Below are 24,045 nucleotides of genomic sequence, written 5' to 3'. Positions count from 1 at the left end.
TTTGCATCTGGACACTCGCATTCGCTGTCATCTCCACTTTCGATTTACCTTACCCATTATGGCGGATAAAAACTTTTCTCTTCCAAAATATGTGCATAGTTCTTCAGCAAAAGACATGTTTCAGTGATCGTTTTCTGTTTGCCGCGGACCAGCCCGAATTTCGTTCTTTTTCTGAGGTCGCAATTCAAGTCTTTTAAGATTGCATGAGTAAATCGTGTTGTTCTCCATTTCGACATGCCATAAACTGTTGGGCTGGCAGCTCTTTGTCGAACTCGGACAGCACAATTTTCGAGAAAGCGAAGTTGCACTCAGACAATTTCTCACACATTCCTCCACCTCCTGAAAACGAGCCGGACTCGTGGGAAACAGTGGAGGAACGGACTCAGAATGTTGAAGGTGGGTGAATTTTATGGATTTTCGAGGAATAGTAACTGAGTTCTTGCAAAAATGCTATTTTTTTCTTTAAAGTATATTCTCATGCATTGCTGAACCGATTTTCTTCTTTCCCAGAAGTTGACTGCATCTTGACTTGTGGCTGTGCTTAAATTGTGGATTCTTTGTACTTGTTCAAGTAATTCTTAATGACGTCAAATGAGATAATGAGCGGTTTTTTTGGTGTTCAGGAGAGAATGAGATAGCCGCTATTAATATTTCTTAAGTTATAAGCCTGAAGTCTTCAGAAAATCGGTAGCGGTTGCATTTACATCTGGGAAAGCTTCTAGCTCTAGGAAGCGGGTCTTTATTTTTTGAAGATTTCTTGAACACCGACGACTCCAACCTCATTTTCTCGAAGAACTTGAAAAGAGACTTCATTTCGGAATCTCGTTCCTTGCTCTCCTACCATCGATTGCACTTAATTTAAATTTTTTTTCAGAAAACTTTACCTTCTCTATAGTCGTCTTATCGGCTCTACGAAAGGTTTTTTTTTTGCAGTCTAAGGTTTGAGAAGATGTTTTCTTCAGAAAAAGATGTGTCTTGAGGATAATCGTTATATGCGTGATGATAGACGTCAGCTGCCCTAAAACTTCATCCTCTTCCCCAAAACAAGCTGAAAATACGTAGGCCTCGAAGCGAATTTTCTATTAGAGATGTCTCCGCAGAACACGGCAAGGTGTCAATATTAATGTGAACTACGCTGTATTTCATCGGCATCGCTGACAGAACGGCAATTGTGTTACTCAATTGTTGGGCTGTACTCATAACATCATCTGACACATGACACATGTCATGACTATGCATATCAAAAGAAAATATTGTGGTGCTTTTCCTATTTCCAGTAAACCGTGATGAAAAGTCGACGAGCTGACGGGCTCTGGTCTGTGTTTGCTTGCATTTATCGTATTTTTATTCTTGATTATCATCTACTTAGTCTCAGAGGAATAAAACGTTTTGTGTTGAGCGGGTCTCTTCACTTCTGTCAAAATATTCACATCCGTCGGACAGCACACCGTGGATCTCATGTTTCTCCTGAGAAAATTCAAGAGAACAATGTGATCATTTCTCAAGTTATTTTTAAACTCTAGTTCAGCCGTTAAAATACAACATTCACAAAATGCAAGACATATGATATAACAATTAGATTTTTTTCACGGCCGACGACCATGTCAGTGGAAGTTTTTTCCCCGTGGTTGGTTCGCTGTTTTCTATAAGACACAAGGCACGGCGAAGGCCATCGAAATCGGATTTTTTGCTGGTTAGAAGTATTCATTCAGTTCCTTGTTATCCTTGCTTCTTTGCTCCCTCGATTCGAGGCGAGCTCCTCCTTTTCCCATACATCCTCCCAGTGGGCATTCAACAAGCAGCATTGTTCACGACATTGTGTTATGTCTTCAACTGCTTTGTTTTTGGATTTGTTTTTCACTCTTCTTATATTCATTCGTTATCGTCCTACATTATTCTGGATTGCGACGAGAGAACTTGGTGCTTTACTTGCTTCACGACTCGATTTGGTTAACGAATTTCCACCAAAAATCAGAATCTTTGGAATGCACAGCGATTTTGCTTGCGGAAGAGAGATTTTGTGAAGATGGCAATCGGAGCCGAATATGAGTGACATTTCCGTATTTCTCTCGCAGCGTAGAACTCCAAATAATTGAAAAAGTACAACGAGAGTAGTGAGTAGATATAATCGGCGTGATGGGGTCCGTCCGTAACCGTATTCTTTGAGAGATAATTCATTGTAAGTGCTTGATATTTAAAATTTAACTTCGTTAACCGATTGAACATAGATGATAATAATAAATGAATAATAATAAATAATAAATATTAAACAATCATTTATTTTGTTGACTCTGAGTACGTGTGTCAATAAATTATTAAAAATTAGTGAAAACATGTATAAAACCCATCTTTCATCCTCAGTAAAGATCTCGATCTCGGCGAAATTCGCGACTGCTGTCAGAAGCGATGCTAATTTGTTTGTGCGTTTCGAACTTTTTCAATGCCGTTCTCTTCTTTCGACACGACATCGAAGCAACAAAGACTTGCGTAAACTTTCAGGGTCCCAAAAAGAAATGTCGGGTTCAGCAGCATTTTTGTTGCATTCCGAATTAAACAGTACCACTCTTTTCTTCATTTTATATGTTTTTTATGTATGATTGTTGCGCTCCCATTTTTTCCACTGTAAGCGATACGACGTTGGTGCTGAAAGCAATACATTTGCTATTCCTTTAAACACGTTCAAGGAAAATCCTTTGATCGCTTATTAATAATTTGCGGTCGTTGAGCCTCTTACGCTTGGATCAGGTCAAAATCAATCTTATACATCCTGTCTAGCCCTCTTAATCTTTTTGCCTCCCAACTTCTTGGACTATGTATATTTTTACACCGAACGTCTTCTCTCATTTCTTTCAAAATGCATCATTGTGAAATATTGAAGAAATTTTAAAGATGCCATTACAACTATGTATAGACGAACTGTGCAAACAATCACTAATAGTAGAACTATTTTTTAACAGCACTGGATACAGTGCCTCTCAAATCCGGAAAATAGAAAATTCTGGCGGTTGCCGTCCATGCTCACATAGAAACAGGAAACTTTCTTTATTCTTCTAAAGCACGTCATCCAGTCTCGAGAAGATGTCAATCTTCTGATGTTATTGTTCTTATCAAAGCCAGGAAAGGCCTAACACTGATTCCTTTTAAGGAATTCTTTTGTCATTTTTTACTTCAAGTGATTTTTTGTCATTTGACAAGCAGAAGATGAAAATACGCAGTCGAGTTTAATGTAGTTTAATGTAGTGTTGGATTGCCGTTTCTCAGAAGAATTTCCCTCAAGAACTACATCTAACTGAATTCAGTAATGAAGTTTGAGAGTAGTCGCTCGAGTTTGGAATTATTTTCGATGATGACAGTCTCTCGACATTGTACGAAATGAAGCTGCTATGCGCTTTTTGTCGTTTTTAAGATGTTTTCTTTTTTATCCTGTTCAATTGAAAGTTTTATAACAGTACGATCGAGTCCGATCGACTCAAATTTCTCTAATCTTCTTCCTCCTATACTGTTTTGGGGAAATCGAAATTGTAACTACGTACATGAGCTTAACGTAGAGGTATCTTCCCGTAGACGTGCATTTCGTTGCTTTCTTCGTTATTTAACTACAGTTCAGATTATGCAGTTACTCTGACGCTGTGACAGATAGTTCTCAGAAATTGTCCTGCCCTGATTACTAGCGTCCACCTTCAAATGGCGCGATTTTTGTACAGAACAACAGGATGTAAATTTATTATCTGTGCCTTTATGGTTCATTCCTGGGTTGTGGTCGCTTGGGTTCAAATTACGGGCATGACTACTCACTTTTGCGTCAATTGTTTTCTGAGTTTTTCAACATAGTTTATTAATGTACTCGTTAGAGTGTAAGAACCGAAACATAAAGCTCTAATGGCGCCCTAAGCCAGTTTATGGTTATGGAAACTGTGAAAGGATACCGTTACTCTTAATTCGTAATGGCTGTGTCAGGCGGATTTTCAATCACCACAACGAATAGTGGGGGAGAGCTGGCTGGAGAAGGATGAGCCTCATTTATTTCCATCTTCTTCTATTCATAATCAAGGTTTTGCAAGTATTCGAGATTATTTACGTGTCATAGAATGAATTCCCCCTCTGCAAAACTGCAGAGCCAATCCAGGTGAAACACCGAAAGTACCGAAGTAATCTCTTACAGTATCAAAGTAGAGGGGTTCAGAGTTTCCAGTGCAATACGTTGCAATATATCAATCAACCTTCATAAAATGTTTACATGAGAAGCACACACATTTTCTCTGCGGACGCCTCGTTTTTTCAGCGGTGCCGGAAACGGAATTCTAAAAACATGGTGATTTATCACCATCTCGCAAACCCGTGGAATACAGAGGATTCAGGAATTGGAAACTTTGAAGGCATAGCAATGCTTAGGAGATGCCTAAGCAAGCAATGCCGTTATAAATACGGCTAGCATATCGCTGAGTCTAATGGGTACCCAGCGAATGTTCCTAATTCATATCGGGGTTTTATCAGAGAGCGCTGCGGTAACACCGTAGGCCAGACAAGAAAGTGTTTTCTTTGGATTTCAACGACAAATGCAACAGAGTGCGATGAAAAGCTCAGCAGTATGAGTAGTGGGCGAAGCGCCTGTGTATCTGAGGAGGCAGCGAGTTCACAATCACGCCTACTAAAGGCTTTGCGAGTTACCTAACCTAGGTTAGTTTTCGATTGAAGAAGCACTTGGAAATCCTGAACCATTCACCACTTTAAGTGCCCAACACAGACAAAGTCATAATAGTACCCCTTTCAAGAAAGCACTCGCGATTTTGTCATGCGAGCGTTGACGAACTCTCTTCCCTGACGTTACTTTTGGGCTATCTCTTCATTTCATCATATCTTCTGAAGTGCAAGGTCTTTGAGTGGATAGATTGCTCGTGCCCTTGTCAACATCGAGAAGTTAGCCGAAATAAATTGTGAACAACATTCTTGCTGCTTTGCTCAAAAATTGCACTTCTTTTCATCATCGAACGTCTTCCGGGGTTCATCTGAAATTCATAAAATTCGTGATGTAATGAGATTAAATATGACTGCTGGAGGACACTGTGATCTCGTCAGTGTTAGAAGGAACTTTCACGTAAATTGTGGACTACTGTATGTATTTGCTTTAGAAGAGATCCTCCAAGCATGAAATTACTCTCGACAGTTGTTTGATGAGATTACTTGCCACTGAGCTCCATTAGGCTATTTTCAAAGCTGTTGGTAATCTGTGGAAATCCTGTGATCATGTGACAAGCATGTAGTGGGAGTTCTATGGTAATGCAAGTGATTTACAATTCCGCTGAAGATTCATCGTTGCTGACTTGTCCCAAATTCCCCTATAATCTGTTTCTTTACGTGTCCCCGAAATATTTTCATGCTGCTTTAGATGTTGCTACATATGTAGTTGTCGGTTTCTATCATAAATAGGGTATTTTCATAATTTTCATTTAAATTGAAACGAACACTGTATGAAACGTACACATGGAAAGATCGGTCCAACGATCTTTCCATGTGATGATATCTTTCATTACTAGTGCTCCTCCCAACTCTTCGGAACGCTCTCGATTTCAGAAGAGTTTCATTATCTAGAACGTCACTATCGAAATCCCCCGGCAAACTAGCATAGGGGGATTTCTTAACCGCAATTCTTTGTACGAAGTTTTTTTTATGTTACCTTCTATCTCCAACTATAGTGGTTGCAATGACCATTCCGAAGGAGAGCTCCTATACCGGTCAAGTGAGTGCAGAACAGTGCGTAGCTGACATCACACCCTAAATTTCCTTCGGTCTATGGGTGGAACACCGCAGTGCATCGATCATTTCTACTGGTTCTGAGCCAACTGGACTGATCTTACGATGTTAAAATTACTCGTTCCTGTAGCATACTGTAGTGCAAAGAAGGGAATAAGATGAATTGTTCCATTCCCACGAAAAAAAGCCATCAGCGTCATCAGCAAGGAACACAATTACTTTTATGTTTCTAGGACGTCGTAAGCATAAGATTAATCTGTCTAGTGGTTGTTTTGTTTCAATGTCATTTCACTGCATTTATGGAACGTGGGAAGCTAGGCTGCTACTCGAATTTTGCTGACTTTTAAAAATTATCAAAATCGAAATTTGAACGAATGATCTCTTTAACTAATTTTGCATTCATTGGAACTTAACAAGGTCATTCTTTGAAGATATTGCAATAAAAAAATCGTTACTATATGGAACATACATAGTTTAATATGATAAGAAAAAATGCGTATTAGGGGGAAAATATAGAGTTCATTACTCTTCTGCGAACTGGGGCCGATAATTTTGGGTCATTTCTCAAGTACACACTGCCGAGCTCAACTATTCTCTGTGTGTACATTAGTTTACTAGTCATTACCGATATTATCTGCTTTAATCACAAAATTCATTCCTAGGTATGCATCAAAGGAAGCTGAATCCACTTCGAACGAATAGTCATTTCCTGAGGGGTTTCGTGCTAGATCTGGTTGAGCAACTTCTTCTTCGAAGAGCTACTTGCTCTCGCTAACGGGCGCTTCGAAATCATGCCTTATTTGAATAATCATCTTTTGCCCGCTCGCCTGCCACTTTCTATGGAGTTCGCGAAAACGTTGGATTATAAGCGGGAAGTTAATGTGAGTCAGTCCACATCCTTCCTCAATTTTTTCCCTGAAAAAATGAGAACATGAGAAGTACAGTTGTGGACCGCAACTGCAATACAGTCTGTGAAGTGGAATTACATGTGGATACGGTCACTTAGTTTAGAGGCCGTACTTGCAGAAGTTCTTGGTGTTATACTCATAGTTAACCACATCTTGTAACCTAATTCCTAAGTCCCAATCATGTACCGAATCACATGGGTTGAGGTTCCATTATGAGCCGTTGACAGCTGCCCAAAGATCGGAACAGATAACGAAATAGAGCAAAGTTGCGAGTTTGACATTCGAAAACTAAAAATAAACAAAAACTTGCAATTTGGACTGTTGTTTCAAGAACAAATTGTTTGTTTGGTAAGTTCCGTGTAGCACCTATGCCAATTTCCGAAGAGGATGGAGATTTCGAACACATATATGATGTAGAATAACAAAATGTTCTAAATAACTTCCTGATTACAAGTATATCCAACGTTTTGCTCAATTTTGAGAAATCGGCGTGAATCCTATGGGGCACCTCTTCCTTCCGAGATTTATCTGCGCCTATGGCAAGATTGCGGTGGTGTGAAAGTAATTATGGAGGTTAAGGAAATTTTACGTGTCTTCAAGTCACACATTTGTCAAAACTAACCAAAACTTCTGAAAGTATATTTGAAATCAGCAACTCATTTGCTTTCGAATAGAACTTTCAAAATTTGATTTTTAGCCACTCCTAATAATTCCCAGAAACGGTTTGCAACGGATTAATCCGTCGTTGATGGATTTCGGGACATAAGTTGGTAGCGGTGTTGTATCTGCTACTAGAAAATACCAAACATTGGAGAACTTCCAGCATGGTGGCTTTAACTGAAAAGAAAAGTCCTCAAATTTTCACACAAATCTGCTGAGGAGAAAAGTTGCTTTCTGACATTTAGTGGTCGGAGGATACTTAGAAATTGAGGTTTCTGACAAAATGAGAGAGTCAAACGTGCATTGGCGGAAATTGGAAATTCCTTGCTATTCTGTGGATGTTCCACCGCCTTTATATGTACATCTCATTTTTTCGAAAATTAATCATTTTTGTGACACGTTAGATAAAGCGCTTTCTTTCCTAGAAGTACTTTGTGCGAAACATCATTCTAACGGAATTTGACAGCTGCGCAATTCTCACTTTTGGCGTATGTAAGCTAATTTGCATCCCTTATTTCTTCTCATTCCTCAGGTGCCTGAAATAGTGATGGGTTGACCCAATAACCGGCTAGCGTCCCCAGATTTTTTAGATCCACCTCGAGTTCGGTATCCATCTCGGGCTGAAAGCTGTATTGTTGCCAAAAGAGGTGTGTGCACATCCACTAGCCGGTATTATATAGCTTTGCGATGCCGCGTTCACGTCGTAATAATCTTGCTGCTATTTCTACGACAAGTATGAACACATCTATAAGCATAAGGGCGGTTGTAGAGATTAAGATGGATTAAAAAAAGAAACTAACGTTAGAATTCAGTTTAGAAAGTTGAGTTAGTTCAAAGTTAGCAACTCTCTATGATTTTGATTTCCCAAGTAACTCAAGAAGATGAAGCAAGAAGAAGACGAAGAAATCCGCACTTATCATCTTCACTGTCGTTGGGTGATGAAAGGTGCCGAACTCGTAAATTCTGTAAAGAAGTTAAAAGATGTATCCTAAGGCTAAACGTGACCCATTTACTCTTTCTTGTCTTTTTTACTTCCAAAATTGCTAGCTATGAAATTCCAATGTTTGACATTGAAATCGGAAGAGCACCTGACTTTGGCTCATGCCACCTCCCTCCCTCCCTACTGGACACCTGTCTGCCTCGTGTCAACACTCAGCACTCTATCTGATTCCACACATGAATCTTGTCTTATGTTATATGATTCGATTCGGTTGAGGTAGTATTGTTTGGATGGGAAAAGCGAGAAGGTGGGAAACTGATGTGTTTCTTGCTCAAAGAAAACTGTTTTGCCCTTTAAGTGCGTTTCTTTATGTGAAGACGTTGAGCATTTCTTATGGTTCAAAGTTCAGTGCAATTCAACATCACCAAACGTTAAATTTGCTGCATTGCTAGCACATAATCAAACGCAATTTTCGATAAGCTATCAGCGATCTCCGCCTTGAGTACACATGTGCAGACCTACACTATTGACTTAGTTTTCTGGCATCAATCAGCTGAGATCAGCTGCGCATCGCGTCGTTTGTTTGAGGACGAGGGCAGCGTGAACGAACTTGTCCCATTTCGTTTTTCCTCTCTGCCACTCGTTTTTTCTCTCTCACTCAGAAATGCAATATTCCGTCTCGAATGTGATTCCCTTTCCTGCAGATCCTCTCTCGCTTTTCCGTAGGTCAATACGCGAAATGGGGCATTTGCATAACTGAGCAGCAAATCAAGACCACTTCACAACGTCTTCTATCAGCGGCAACGATGTCGAGAGATTAGTGTGACCTTTGGTTAGGTGCCTCCTCGTAGTCGTTTGGTTATTGTGCCTGATAAAGTTGCTCCCTGAGTTGCTGAAATTTATCAGTATGGATTAGTCCGACAGTGGTTAAGGAATAATCCTGAACGACTTCTCCGCCAAAAATCATGTAGCAAGTCCTCTGCCTTAGATGATGTCTGGTCTCTCTGGGAAGTCAGCCAGTCGTCTTCACCTATGTCATATCCTAATAGTCTTTTTCTACTCCTTGTTTCTTGATCCTTGATCGATGTGATCAGGACGTTGTCATAACTGAGCAGCATGCGAGTGAGTGTAAAAGACGAGAAGAACTGAACAGGAAGAAGAATGCCCCGAAAGTTTTATTCCTAACCGATTGCACATTCAAACAACTAAAAACATGTAGGTTGATTGTTGAGTGTTGGAATCGAGTTCTGTGGAGTACGCGTACACTCAAGCTGTCTTAAAAACACTTTTTTTTTAATATAGTTTTACATTTAAAAACTACAAAAAGGTCCAGTGTTTTTGTCTGCATCAATGTATGCGCTGAAATTGCATTTTAGTTGCAGAAATGTGTAAGAGAAAAAAATTATGTCTCGTCTTCCTCGAAGTGCAATTTTGGGACTGAGTGCTTAGGAGTCCCTTATGAGTGCCCGCCTCGAGGATATTTGAAGATACACGTCGTCCTCATTTTCCCCTGCTTCTTCTGTTCCACGGATACTGTTGGGAATCCAGCAGCAGTTGAAAAAACACACGTTTTTGTTGCTTACCTTATTCTTTTGTCTTTAAACTAAAATTCTTTAGGTTGTGTTATATGTTGAGAAGCCAATAAATCATTGTGCTTCCACACCGAAAACTGAATACGTCTAACAAATTTCGTCCCCCCCCCCTGAATATGCGCTTTTCTCGACTCCTTTTTTTATAGAGCTTCATGAGATCTTATTTTTATCCTTACGAAACTATTAGAGCAAAGTTTTCTTTGAAGGCATCACCCTTTGCCTACTTTGTAGTTTTGCTAAGGGCTGAAAACTTTCTGGTTTCGAGCCTATAACTGTAGAAATAACGCTATGTTGGGAAAGAAACGATCACGTTGATTTGCCTATAACTGGCAAATCAACGTGATCGTTTCCTTCCCAAAATAGCGTTAAAGGTGTTCTTTTCCCTCTATGAAATCCTGGTTTTCCTGTTTCTGATCAATGCTTCATTTCTCTTCTCCCTATTTTTTCCGTTAACTATTTTCTATGCATGGAAATTTTATTCCGTGATTGATTAAAGCCTTACTTCCCTAAAACTCAAACGAATTATTGGCCTCTTTGTCAATTTTCTCATGACTTATCCCAATTTTTTGTTGCATTTCCCACCTTTTCCATGTTGTTTCATTTTATGAGTTGCCCTTAATAAAATTATGTGGCTTCGTGTCGTGATCCATGAATTGATTTTTATGACCCTGCATTTCTAGACCTTTCTGCTAAATTTCCTGGTGCATCTTTTCTTTTCTTTCTTGCTACAGTAATTCGTCTAATGCTCAAACACAATGGGATGCTACAACGAATGAGCGATCAGTGAGTCTTCTTTCAGACCAGATACCTTTTCCAAAAACTGTTACTATTTATCTACGGGAGAAATTTCAATGAAGCCGCAAAGAGGCCTCGTTACCCAAATTCTTGGTCTCCTTTCCACGCTGTCCGCAGATATTAATGTCTTTAGATTTGAGAAACTTTTTAAATCACTGCTCTTCTTGCAAGAATCCACGTACATGTAAGTGGTTTGCAATTATAGTGTATATGCATTCCTGAATTTCCGATCAGACAGCGAAACAGCGAAAAGAAATTTTAATTATAATTTTAATTCCATATTTTCAGTGAGCAGATATCCGAAAAGCTTACTGCTTTTCTCTTACTCTGTCCGTATAATCAACAACAATATTAGTATTAATTATTGTGTTATTAAGTTAATACTATTACTATTACTCTTATGATTTACCTATTCTTGTCTAAACATTACTACGTAGTGCGTTTTATTATCTTCTGATTCTACTGCTTCCACTCCTAAACCTTTTCCCAAAAAAAGTACGCAGTGAAAGGGTTGTGAGCTCTGAATTTATCAAAATTGTTTGAAAGAAAAGTACAACGAAAGCTGAAATCAGATCTACAAAGGACTTTCGGCTTGCTTTTTTGCGCAATGAGAATGAGATTGAACACTTAGCTGGATATAATACAGTAAGACTAAGGTAAGTTTTGCCGTCCCAGTCTTGTCCCTTCGAATGAAGATAACATTCAAGGATTCAGAAGTCGTTTTTAGTCAGAAAGGCAAACTGTAGAAAATAGACATCATGAAGTGCGCTCATTATTACTAGGACACGTAAAAACCCGGGATTTCAGGAGGTTTTTCTCGGAAATTTTTCACGCCAAACCATGTTCTATCTTTAAGACAGTTAATTTGTTGTGTTACGCAATGTATTGAACAACGGAGGTGAAACAGCTGTGTTTTCGTGAGTAATCGCTCGATTTCTTGAAAACATCTGGTATTCGGTTTAGTTTTTTTTTCAAACAATTCTTGGAAAAACGTAAACAATATTATCAAATCCTATCTATCATTCCTTATGGAAGCAGCGCAATTTTCACACCTCAATTGTCTTCATTGAGTATTGAAAATCGTTGTGAAAACAAACAAAGCACACGAAAGTGAGATGTTGTTTGTTCTTTTGACAGGATATAAAAATCCCTTCGTTGATGGTTTTCGTAGAAAGTAACTTAATGCTTCCAGTGGATGCCGCCAAACGGCCGACGACATTGGTACGGAAGACTGAACCTGTACCCACTGAACGACAGTTTGATGTCACTGCCGCTCTTGATACCATAGAAAAGTGAGTTTCTAGCCATTAATGCTGCGAGAAATGGAAGTCAGAGTAGTGAGCAGCACGGTTTTTAAACCCACTTTAGCTCCTAAAATCCCAAATGCTTACTTCACGAGGCGGTAATTTCTCTGTCCGTGATACAATAATTTGTGTATTCACTCACTAGCCATGTGAACAATCAGATAGAAACTGGTATTCCAAAAATCCGCAATTCTTGTGGCTGTTTGGATTCTTCGAACAGCCGAATGTTCGTTAATTTGGAAATGAAGGTACGAGTAGTGATGTATGATTTTTGAGTATCATTAACAATGCTCTCATTAAGGAATGTCGTATCATAATCTGATTATCGCGTTCATAGAGAATCACCATGAGTTCAACTTGAATTGGAACCCTCATTGAAAGAAAAATACGTCAAGAAAATTTGATTGATGAGTCATGAACGGATCTATCAGAGTTTTACGATTCTTTCAAAGTCACCAGAAGTTTGAGTGAAGTGTGAGTTTGGTGACTTTTGCAGGAGCTTGTCCCCCAAAAACACCAATCCATATCATCTTCGGTTATGAAGCTAAAATGGATTCCTAGGCGATTTCGGTGTTCTTGCGGAATTCGTCAACTTCTCTTCGTTCTCCTGCAAGAACCACGATTTATTTTTGTCCTCTTAATCGTCCTACGAAGGCTAGCAGTCTAGACATGACAAAAATCAGAAAGTTTGCAAGGAAAATTGCTCTTTCTTCTACGATGTGACTGTCTTCCAATATTGACAAGACTTACTTTTTTCGCGTAGAATGTAGAATGCGGCAACCGTCTTTGAGGACAGAAGCTTTAAAATTCTTTCGGTTCCGGGCTTTTTTCAACATCATTTCTCAGGACACACTTCTGTGAAGTGTAAGTGTGCACAACAAGTTCGAGGTGTCGTTGATCTTATAATGCTCTCACTTTGGCGGTTGCAAATCCGATGGAAAACCCGGGACGAGTTCTTGCCTCAGACATTTGTTGCCATTCTTGAATAGCGAATTATTTACTCTGCTCATTTCTGGCAAGATTTTTCCAGTTTTGTTTTGTTCGAGGTTCCTTGCACTAAAATATGGCCGCGAAGCGTTGAAATTTCTTCCAAAATTCGTTAGTCATATTTTGTGCTTCGGAAAACTCGCCAGGAAAATATTCCAGCTAAACCTTTTACTGAAATTACATAAAAGGGAGGAAGTTCGGGAACTTTGAATATTGTGTATTCTATAAAAGGTTTTTGAAGGAATTTTCTGCACTTCATGAATACAGAGAGTCCAAGCGTAATCAAATAAATTCCGTTGCTCTTCTTTTCTTCTAATATTTCCCTTAGCAGGATTATTTTCTGCTTTCGGAAAGTGTTGAGTTTTCCTCTGTTTCTCGATTCCTTACTTTGCATATTCAAAAGACTTTTATAGATGCAAGAAAGGAAGGAGACGGCCAGATCATTTTTAAATAGTATTAACGACAAAACTACAACCTCCGTCAACTTATTGTCGGTCTTGATCTACATACATCTTTGAATAAACAAAGAAAAGGCGAAAAATAAGATTTCTATGAAAATCACGGAGCAATTACACGCACGACATGTACTTTTGCTTTATTAATAACACATATCTAGGTATTTAGTACATGTAAAGCTATTTCTAGCGCAATTTAAACACTGTTCAAAAGTCTTTGATTGTTTTTTTTCTTCGTACCCTCTATAATCGGACACTTTTGGCTACGTTATCCAGTTTTTTTTACAGTATATCCATTACGTATTTCTGACGAAATGTCATAAAAAAGTTGATTATGTACATTATTCCATAGAATACTTGAAAGCTACATTATTTACTATATGCATTGAAAAAGTGCTAATCATCTCTGCTAAACACTATGCCGGATCACTGTTTTTCGAATACTCAAACAAATCAGACATATTGACGAGGCTCATTTCTAACTCTCCTCTATGCACAGTGCTTTCAGTTTCAGCTGACAGTTTTTTTATGAGCTAATCTTCGGAGTCTCAGGATATTACGTTATCTCTGTTTACCAGGGATTAGCACTGAGTTTAGCAGAAGAGGCGAATACGTGTTTTGTTGAGTGTCGTATGTCTTACTCTACTACTAATTTCATTTTTCTCTTTCGCATCCGGACGCCTTTCGTGTTTTTCTCGTTTCAGAACATTTCATTTTTTTCCCAACGCAACATCTCATTATAGAGTTCCTATCGTTTTGCCATTGGAATGAATTTAAGAAGTAAAAAGTACCTATGTATTTTGTTCATAATGCACGTTTTTTCGTATCTGACTTCGAATTTTGTAGTTTCGATGAGATATTGATAAGATGATAAGATGCGTACAAATATGCGTCTGAGTCATTCATATCTCAGCAGATGCCATGAGAAATAGAATGATTGACTGCGTTAGTGATTTATCAAATCCAAATACATTTTAATTTTGCTGAAAATTATTTAAACTATTTATTTGTGATTACTTTTGCAGTTGTTCTATTTCTGAAGTGTGAGAACTAGATCCACACATCAACTTCTCATTAAACTCAATCTGCTATAATCGGTCAATACGCGCACGGATTCTCGGACGCTCGAAAAATAAGTGATGAGTGGGGCAGAGGAGATTAGCAGTCGGTTGCCTGGACAACCTATCGCTTCTGGATGCCAAATAGTCTTGAGGATGGGAATTTGGCTATCATCACACCCAGTTGGCGGGATCCACGTTTTTGGACGCTGTTGGACGCTTTTGGATTGGTTCTTCTCTCGTTTTGTGCCCCTCTTTGTTTTTTTTTTTGCGTTTTTCAAGCACTTGAGTGATATCCTGAAGTTCTGCGGGTTATTACCGTCAGTGTTTCTGCTTTCCACTTGATTTATTTTATGAGAGTACGGTTGGAGATGACTTCAAGTGAATATTCTGGCTATTTGTTCCTTGGGTGCTTCCTGCAATGTGAACTCATTTCCTTGAATAGACTGTGGATTAGTGAGCCGGTTTTGCGTCATCTCTTCTATCGGCTCACGAGCAGATAACATGACGTTCTTCTTCCGTATACCTCGTCATGCACTGTCGCCTGTGATCATCTAATTAAGGGGAAAATGATGCTCGTTGGTGACACATTCGGCTTCTACCAATTAGTTCTTAGAAAACATTCATGCAGGTATCGAGAGAAATTAGAGAGGAGAGCAAGAAAGCAATAGTCTGCAGTGATATCCGCAGATCCGTCAGAATCCACACTTTTAGGCTCCGTTACATCCTACATCAACTAAATAGTGGTCAATTACCGTTAGAAGATCTGAAGAGAAATATCGAATATGCGGCGTTGGTGCTGGAAACGGCTTACATGGACGAAACCAGGTAAAACATATGTTGCCTTTCTTGGTTGGTATGAGATAGAAAATAAGCAGAATAGCATATAAATGTTAAGGCATATTTTTTTCTCGGCTATGGTTAGTCCACTTTTATTAGTTGTTTGCTGTAAACTGATCTAAGGTTTCGTGGTCAACCAAGCTAACGTTATCAAATCTTCTGGAAAGCTTCTATGCCAGTCACTTCCTTCTAGAATTTTTTGAGGATTTAATCGAAGTTGGTGCTCTAGAGCAGGTTTTCCTACGTAGAAAAATAAGGAACTACCTATCTGAGATTATAGTTCATTTTTTGAGAAATTCTCACCTGAATTTCATCAAATTTTCTGTTAAGACTACGCAGCAAGTCATGTCTTTTTTCCAGACAATAACTTTTTCCGAGAGCGCATAGTATATCAAGTCTTGCGCAAAAAATACAACTCTTTTTCATGAGACAGTACCGTGTTGAGTTCGAAGTTTTATGCGTAAACGAATTCGCCGACAAAGAATATGGATGTGAAATTCTCACAAATGTGATTCGTGAAATTCCGCAAGCAGTGATCCATGAGCACTTATCTGGTTTCTGTGTTTTATTCTTGAATGGCATACGATAACGCCTGCTGTTTTCACTTTCTTGGCTGATTAACTTTGGGAAAAAAAGAGCTACGCAATACTGCAGTGTTTATCGCTTGTTTTCAGACGGATATGCGACGAAGACGATGATCTTGCTGAAGTCACGCCGGAAACCGTTCCTGACGAGGCAAGTCTAATCTTTTCCCAGTGCGTACGGTCGGCTAAGCATTTGCAACTTCACACCTCGACATTAATTGAATCGTACAGCTCACGTCTTTGGATTCAGGTACGCGAATGGCTAGCGGCCACCTTTACACGACAAAACGCCGGTAAAAAGCGGGAAAAACCGAAATTCAAATCGGTGGCAAATGCCATCCGGACCGGTATCTTCTTCGATAAGTGAGTTCGACATCAAATCCTCGAGTTCTTGTTTTTTCTGAGGAGTGGACTTGATCGATATCTCGCTGTCTTGATTTGGCACTGGTGTTGCGTTTCCAGGCTCTTCCGTAAACAGCAAAGCGTACAATGTCCCATTCCGCCTGAAATTGCTGAACTGCTTAGGGTGAGCCAGTCCGAAAATGTTATCAACCAATTTTAAGGGTATTTTGAACTTTTGAACTTTCATAGAAATAATTCATAGGTTATATTGTTACTCAAATAAAAAGAGTAAAAAGAGCTAAACTACTGGAATACACAAGACTAACGTGGTTCACATCATTATAGGAGATTAATTCATGGTCTTTCAATCCATTCCATTTAAACGAGGTCTCAGAAGGACATGCTTTGAAATACGTCGGGTTTGAGCTTTTCAATCGATACGGATTCATGGATCGATTCAAGGTGAACAACATTTTCCTCATCTGCTAAATTCTCATTTTTCTATGAACTACTAGGTCTACCGGGAAGTTCTGTCTTACACCGGGAACTACCGGGAAGTTCTGTCTTACAACAAGCCCGACACTTAAGCACACCTTGATTTGGCGCGTGTTTGGCTGCCTTCCTTTGTCGCTTGATGCACACACACTGGCGTGGCTAATTGAATAAAACGCAGTTGATTCACGTTTTCGTTGAGTGGGAAGCGATAGTGAACCCTTAGGCTCTGATGAAGTTCATTTACACCACTGCATTCCATGCGAATTCCAACAAGGAAGAAATGCTACAGAAGCATGTAGAAATTTATTGAAAGTGCCCGGTGAAAGTAAAGTTTCTGGTAGGAGCTTTCTGAGAGCCCTCCCACCTCAATACCAAACTTGACTCCGAGTAAGAGAATGTTGTGTATATGGTGGGACATTCTAGGATCAATACATTATGAGCTTTTAAACTCTAACGAAGATATCAATTCGGAGAAGTATTGTTAGCAACTGGATGACTCAAAGACAGCAGTCCAAGAAGAGAGGGTTCAATAGAAAGGACATCATACTGTATCATTATTATGCCAGGCCACACACTATTTTGGGGACTCGTCAAAAAATTGTAGAACTAGGCAAGGAGATTCTGTCGCATCCACCATATCCCTCGGACTTAGCACCCTCCGACTATCACTTTTTTGACCTTACAAAATCTTTTAATGGGAAAAAATTAAAAAATGAAGATGTCAAAGAAGCAGTGGTTCAATTTTTCGCGTCAAAATATGAAACATTTTTCACAACCTGGATATACAAATTGCCTTCACGCTGGCAACAGGTCATTAATAATAATGGAGTTTATATTATTCAATTAAATTTATTGACAGCAGAGAAGATTTGAATTTTGTTTCATTCCAAAAACGGGCAGAACTTCCTGGTAGACCTAATTTAAGATAAAAAGAAACATATGGATTTGTGAGAACCAAGTTTGCCATTTCTGGTTCCGTATTTGCCCACAATTTGAGAACTCCATTTTTCATAGTGTTTTTTTTTTCTCCTTGTAAGATTACACCTAAATAATAATTCTATTCTTCTTCGAAGATGTTTTTTTGCGAAGAGATATTAGTCGATATAGCAAAAAAAGGCGGAAGTTAGATCCACGTATTCGAAATTAATCTAAACTCTTCTCTACTCTGGTATCCTGCAAATTTAACAAATTTCATATCCAATGAACTTTCTTTGTAATCTTTGAAATTACTTTTTGCCACCTCTTAGAAAACCTAGTTAAGGTGCTATAGACTTAAATTATGTTTAGATTCCTCTCACTTCGCTTGAGAACTATCTGCTTGCTTTGGAACAAGGTTACACCAAACACAACAATCCATATCACAACGTGGTGCATGCTGCAGACGTCACACAGTCTTCACATTTCATGCTTAGTCAGACTGGACTTGCGGTGAGTTTTATCGCTATCGCCTGTGTCATCCATGTTCCCCTTTTTCGCCGGTTTGCTCGAGCGGGTGCCGGTAATATTCCCATTCCCTTGCGCAAGCGTTGTGCAGTGGTTCCCGGCGAGAGAATGGAGGAGCATCGTAGTTTCCTTAAATGCCTTTGTAAACAAGTGTGAACATCGGATCGGCGACTTTCCTGTACTGCGTTCGGCATCGTGTGGTATCCAGTCACTCATTGGTCCAAGGATTGCCGTTGAAGCGTATCAAGCATCACCATCGTTTATGTTACACATGTTCTGCCAACGCCCTGCATTCAGACTTCCCTTGGTGCTTGCTGCAGTTTAAGACATGGGAACTTTTTGCAGATTTCTGCTACGCAACCAAAACTGTGTCTGTAACTAACAACACTTCATCCCTTTTCCGGAAGTAATAGATTCTGAGATCAGGAGGAAGATTATCTCAAACACGGTGTGGGTAAGGCACAGTAGGGCATACGTACGGAAGCATCTATAATATTAAGGTTGACATTAGACCTAGGGCCGCCACAGCCGTGGGATAAATCCGCTCGGATTCACCAGTATTAACCCTCTTTCAGCCGTGGGCATTCCAGTGCATCTCTAGGACACCACACTGTCTGTCACAACTTCTGACCCCAAACTGACACCGTAGAGATCGCCTTTATAGAAATGCATCACGCAGGAGTTTTAGCCGCCTCGTGAGATGTTTTTGAGACACAAAGGCAGTTCAAACCCGTTGTCATGTATAATAATAGAATCAAACTTCTCCTTTCCCATGAGATTTGCTCGTAAATGAATTTTCCTTTTTTTTCAGAATAGTCTCGGTGATTTGGAATTGCTTGCTGTACTTTTTGGCGCCCTTATTCATGACTACGAGCACACAGGTCACACTAACAACTTCCATATTCAATCCGGGTAAAATTTCGATATTATTAGAATATGCAGCAATGATCTTTAAGGTATATATATATATATATATATATATATATATATATAATGTGCAGTGTGCATAACATAACATTATCGTTACCTACAACTGTGTAACACCACGTATCCTCTGACATTTTTGTTGGCAAGAAAAAGCGGGTGAGGCTAAAATCGACCTCGTAAAGTAAAAAAGAATATTTCAAGCACTAGTTGCAACCTTTTTTCATGCAAGTGCAGAACTCCTCTATTCACGATCGATTTACGTTCTGAATAGCCTCAATGGCGGCTTTTTTCGCCACGAACAGCTCTTTCCCTAGCTCAACTAGCGATAAAGAAATATTTTAGAGACTAGAATGACTTAATATAATTAATTTGACCATTAAAGGTCGAATTTCGCTCTGCTCTACAACGATCGAAGTGTACTGGAGAATCACCACGTTTCCTCATGTTATCGCCTTATGAAAGACGAGGACAAGAATATTTTCAACCACCTCACAAGGGATGAGTTCCGGTACTGCGAAGAGTCTTCAGCTTCTTTCCTCCTATTCACTACTGCATATTTTCTTGCAGAGATCTACGTAACATGGTGATTGAGATCGTTCTGGCGACAGACATGTCAACTCACTTTGTGCAGATCAAAACAATGAAGAATATGCTTTCACTCCCGGAAGGGTAACTACTATTTGCGTGTCGAACGAGTCAGAAGGTTTCGTGCAGTTTCCTCTGCTCTTCTTTTCAGGATTGACAAGAACAAAGCACTGTGTTTGATAGTCCACGCATGCGACATTTCTCACCCTTCGAAACCATGGGTGCTGCACGAAAGATGGACCGAAGGGGTGCTTGAGGAATTCTTCAGACAAGGTGTGCCGTTTCTGAACATTCATTAATTTGGTGATATGTGGAGTCCAGGAAACACAAAGTAGTGAGACCTGATATCTTGTTTCCTATTTGCAAAAACTAGCATATTTTTACCTTATTTTACGTTGTAAAGTGTTCCAGTGAACAGTAGCAAATAATATGTACCCCAGCCTTTGAATATTTATTGGTTTAAAAACTAATAATGAAACATTCTTATTTAGAGGGAGATATCGAGATTGAAAGTAGAGACACATATGTCTGTGAGGAGAAGCGAGCATACGCTGCTTTTCGGTTTCACAAAAGAGAGAAAATTCCATGAAAATCAAACAACAGCTTCTTCTGATCCACACACAACAGCCATATTCCCTTAAAGCTGCTGAATTATAAAGTTTGTAATTTCTTTAGCGTGTTAAGAAGGAAAGTTAAGAGACTTAGTTTATTCACTAACTTCTAACGAAATAAGTCAATTATCGCTAAAATTCAGGAGATCTCGAAGCATCCATGGGGCTGCCATATTCACCGCTGTGTGATCGACATACCGTTCACGTAGCGGACAGTCAAATTGGTATGTGTCGCTTTCATCGCCTGTGAATCGTGAGAATTTAGAACGGATGGAATGAAATCGATCCAGCGCCATTTCGAAAGTAATGCTGATTTCAGGTTTCATTGACTTTATCGTTGAACCAACTATGCTGGTTTGCGGTGAGCTGCTGACAAAAATGGTTGAACCATTGGTGTCATTACCTCCGACTGACAGTCTCTTCCCTCCAAATGGCGATCACAACGAATCCACAAGTCCAAGTGTTTCGCTTAGCCCATTACCTGATGCGTTCGTTCATTTTCGTTCTATTTACGCCTTTATTCAAATTTCAGTTCGTACGACTGAATTTAATGTGGTTGTTGACTGTCTACAGCAACAGAAACACTGTGGAAGACTATCAAAAATTTCTAATTACAGGCGTAACTCCTCAGTATCTCCTTCTAATATACGCCGCCTCCCACTAAGCTATTGTGGAAAACTTGAAATCCCCACTCCATGGATGAAATTCTTACACGACAACAAAGCCTGTTGGAAAGAACGTGCAGCTAAAGGTGAGCTATCCTTGTATGTACTACGAATATGGTCTGTACTCAAAATATGCGTGATTTTCGTGGTCCACATCGAACTGCTTATAAAATTTCCAGTGGCCTGAAAAGCTTAGAAGGGGTTCTAGTTCATAAAGATGTTTCTCAGAAAAAAGAATAAAGAAAGAGATTCATTAAGTCCACTTAAGTTTTTTTTCCTCCGGGAATTCTATGCAAATGTGAGGAAGATAGGCGGTGATGACTTTGGCAGCAACTGACTTTCCTTTTTGTTTCGCACTTGTGGTTAAAAATCACATTACAATAGATGAAGAGTGCAATGAAAACTTCATAATTTTGTACACTTAAATTATTTTCTAAGGTTCTATGTGGCTATTTCATTCGGCGCACGCACCATGAATGAACCATTTATCGCGACGAGAAAATGTTATACATGCTCCATTACATACTTCAGAGAATATTGAACATGTAATAGAGTTTTAAATCCGAATGAAATCAAATAAAAAAATCAAAATGAAGTGAATCAAAATTAGAATGAAGTACACTTTCGCGTCACTTCCTGCAAATTTTCATCTCACTCAGGGAGCGCTGTTGTGTGAAAGAGAGATTTTTTAGCTTCTATTTTCTTTGTAGACAGCACATCACGAAATTGAGAGTGTTAGGGTCTCTCCAAAAGTAGAAAGGATTAGAGGTGTAGCTTACAAGTGTGAACGCACGCTCAGATCCCCCTAATTATGCAGAAAAAATGACGTGCTTTGTCGCATTGAATGTCGCTACGAATCACCTAAAAACGCGTTACTTATACGAGTGCAGGCATACGCGCCGCATCTGTGAGCGAGCGGGCGATCGACGGCCTACTGACGCTGCTTTGCTGGGTGCCTCTAGGGGATCCGGTGCAACAACGCCGTTAAAGGCATCAGCCCACGAATCTGAGGTGATACGGATTTCAGGTGGAGTATTCGTATACGGGATCGTAGATTATGGAGAGGAAGGTGATCCCGTCCATTTCTTCCTAATTGCCGTAAAAAACGGCGTGGAAGATACGGCTTCGACCGTTCCGGCACGCTATTTTCTACAACGAGTCAGATTGGAGCGCGCCAATCTTGTGCACGCGCCGCATCTTCCGGGCTGTTTTTACGGCAATTAGGAAGAAAAGGATGAATCACCCCCCCCCCCCCCCCCCTCTCCATAATCTACTGTGCCATATACGAATACTCCACCTGAAATCCGTACCACCTCAGATTCGTAGGGTGATGTCTTTAATCTGGACGGAAGGAATTGAGCGTGATCGCGGCCATGCTCGTGAACACGCTGTCCTTCTACACTTACTTAAGCCGTCAAATATATCCTTTAGGTGAATTCATCTACAGATTAGCTGCACCTTGAGAGTTGACTTGACTTATCGATATACTTTTTGAGAACAATTATGATAAAGCAATGCGGAAACTTGAGTTTTTTTTCAGAAGAAGAAGAGCGAAAGAAAGCGGAAGCTGAGAAAGCTGCAATTGACAACGGCGATGGAAAGGAGAACGGAAAACAGTGAATTCCGACGTAGTACTGAACCATCGAAGTTATACTGTAGCTCTTCCCAGTAGTGATCTTAGCTTGGCGCCTAGGTTGCCCAGAATTCGCTGTGCGACCACGTAATGTGTTGTTAATATATCTACTACTGCCATTTCACTGGCTTCATATTGTTTCCACCGTCTAGATTATATCCTCCAGATAAGTCCGGTATACGGGAAGTTTTACCTTTCTTCCAGTTAGAAAATCCAGGTTATTAGAAGCTAATGAATGTTTTATATTCGGCTCAGATAGCTCAAAACCTCTCTGAGGTCCATGCTAAGAGCGGCCTCGACGTGATGCGAAGCCGAAAAAAGATCTGACACAATTTTTACGGGCCTTCATTTCAACTCGACATTTATAGTTTTAGATGAAAAGATTCCACTCTTGCACAAAATAAAAGCACTCGGTTTGGTGCTTTCAGATGTGCTGTAATATTGCTTATTTATCTCATGAGATCTTTGTTACCAATGTGATTAACGATGTAAAAAAGTTGTGTATGTTGTATGTATAGAAAGATGCACCACATCTTTAATTGTATTTTCTCTTCCACTAGAATAAAAAGTTGAATATATATTTTCTATATGTGAAGCAATCATCATAAAAGGAAGCTGTCAATGACTGTATCCAGTAGGCCCAGAAACAACCCAGATACGAACTATAAAAAACAAGTTCTACTTTAGCTCTTTGGCTGACGGCAAGCCGTCGATGTATGGATCTCCAATTGAATGCACAATTTTCAACCTTGAAAACAATCCCTGTTGAAGGATTGTCTGTGGACTTAAATCTTCGAAAGTGACAGTCTGATCAGACACGACGGGCCAGTCGTCGGCACATGTAGAAGATCGGTAATTTTGACGAAAATACCGGAAATAAGGAATTGGGAATTCGTAACCAAAGGGGAGTAGCTTTCTTCAAGGCCTCAATTTTTGATTCATTTATTGAGTTTGTGATGCAATAGTTGACAAGTTCTCGTATCTGAGGTCCTTATAATATAAAATAATAAGTATAATAATAATATAATAATGATAATCCTTATAATATATAATATATACATAATTGACGACCATCAATCAACTTATAGTTTTACCAAAGATGAGCTTTTTCATAAACACAGCCACGATAAGAAGCCGCGAACAGCTGTTTTCTGAGGCGAAACACTCTGAAGCGAAATCCATAAAGTTTACAAAAAAATTCCCTGGATTACGCCGTTGGAGTTACAATAAATACATCTTCTTTGATTTTGTGGAGTGAAGAATGACTGTGATCAATTTCATACTCGTGATCCACACCCTTACCAACATCGAAGCGTGGAGAAATCTCAACAAAACACTACCGACACACTACTGCCTCTCAGATGAAACTATGCATATGGATGCAATGAAGGTTGAAGGACCCACTTTGTGCCAGTACTAGTTGAAAATTTTTTGGACCTTGAAGGAAGCATTAAGAGAAATTTACGAGTT

At 39.5% G+C, this 24,045-nt stretch overlaps 1 protein-coding gene across 1 annotated transcript; it reads left to right on the top strand.

The window, feature by feature from the left end:
* Window positions 1-203: 203 nt before the first annotated feature.
* RB195_006012 (uncharacterized protein) lies at window positions 204-22,562 on the top strand (the record flags this gene model as incomplete). The annotated part of the gene is made up of 16 exons (XM_064178866.1): window positions 204-396; window positions 11,839-11,938; window positions 15,165-15,278; window positions 15,965-16,025; window positions 16,125-16,237; window positions 16,337-16,400; window positions 16,562-16,678; window positions 17,999-18,139; window positions 18,966-19,066; window positions 19,464-19,589; window positions 19,649-19,750; window positions 19,818-19,939; window positions 20,421-20,501; window positions 20,597-20,765; window positions 20,895-21,028; window positions 22,483-22,562. The coding sequence occupies 16 exons, from the start codon at window positions 204-206 to the stop codon at window positions 22,560-22,562; spliced, it is 1,818 nt and encodes a 605-aa protein (XP_064035871.1).
* Between the last annotated feature and the right edge of the window lie 1,483 nt (window positions 22,563-24,045).

Source organism: Necator americanus, chromosome I, assembly GCF_031761385.1.
Source record: "Necator americanus strain Aroian chromosome I, whole genome shotgun sequence".
Lineage (NCBI taxonomy): Eukaryota > Metazoa > Nematoda > Chromadorea > Rhabditida > Ancylostomatidae > Necator > Necator americanus.
This window is presented reverse-complemented; position numbering and strand designations above follow the sequence as displayed.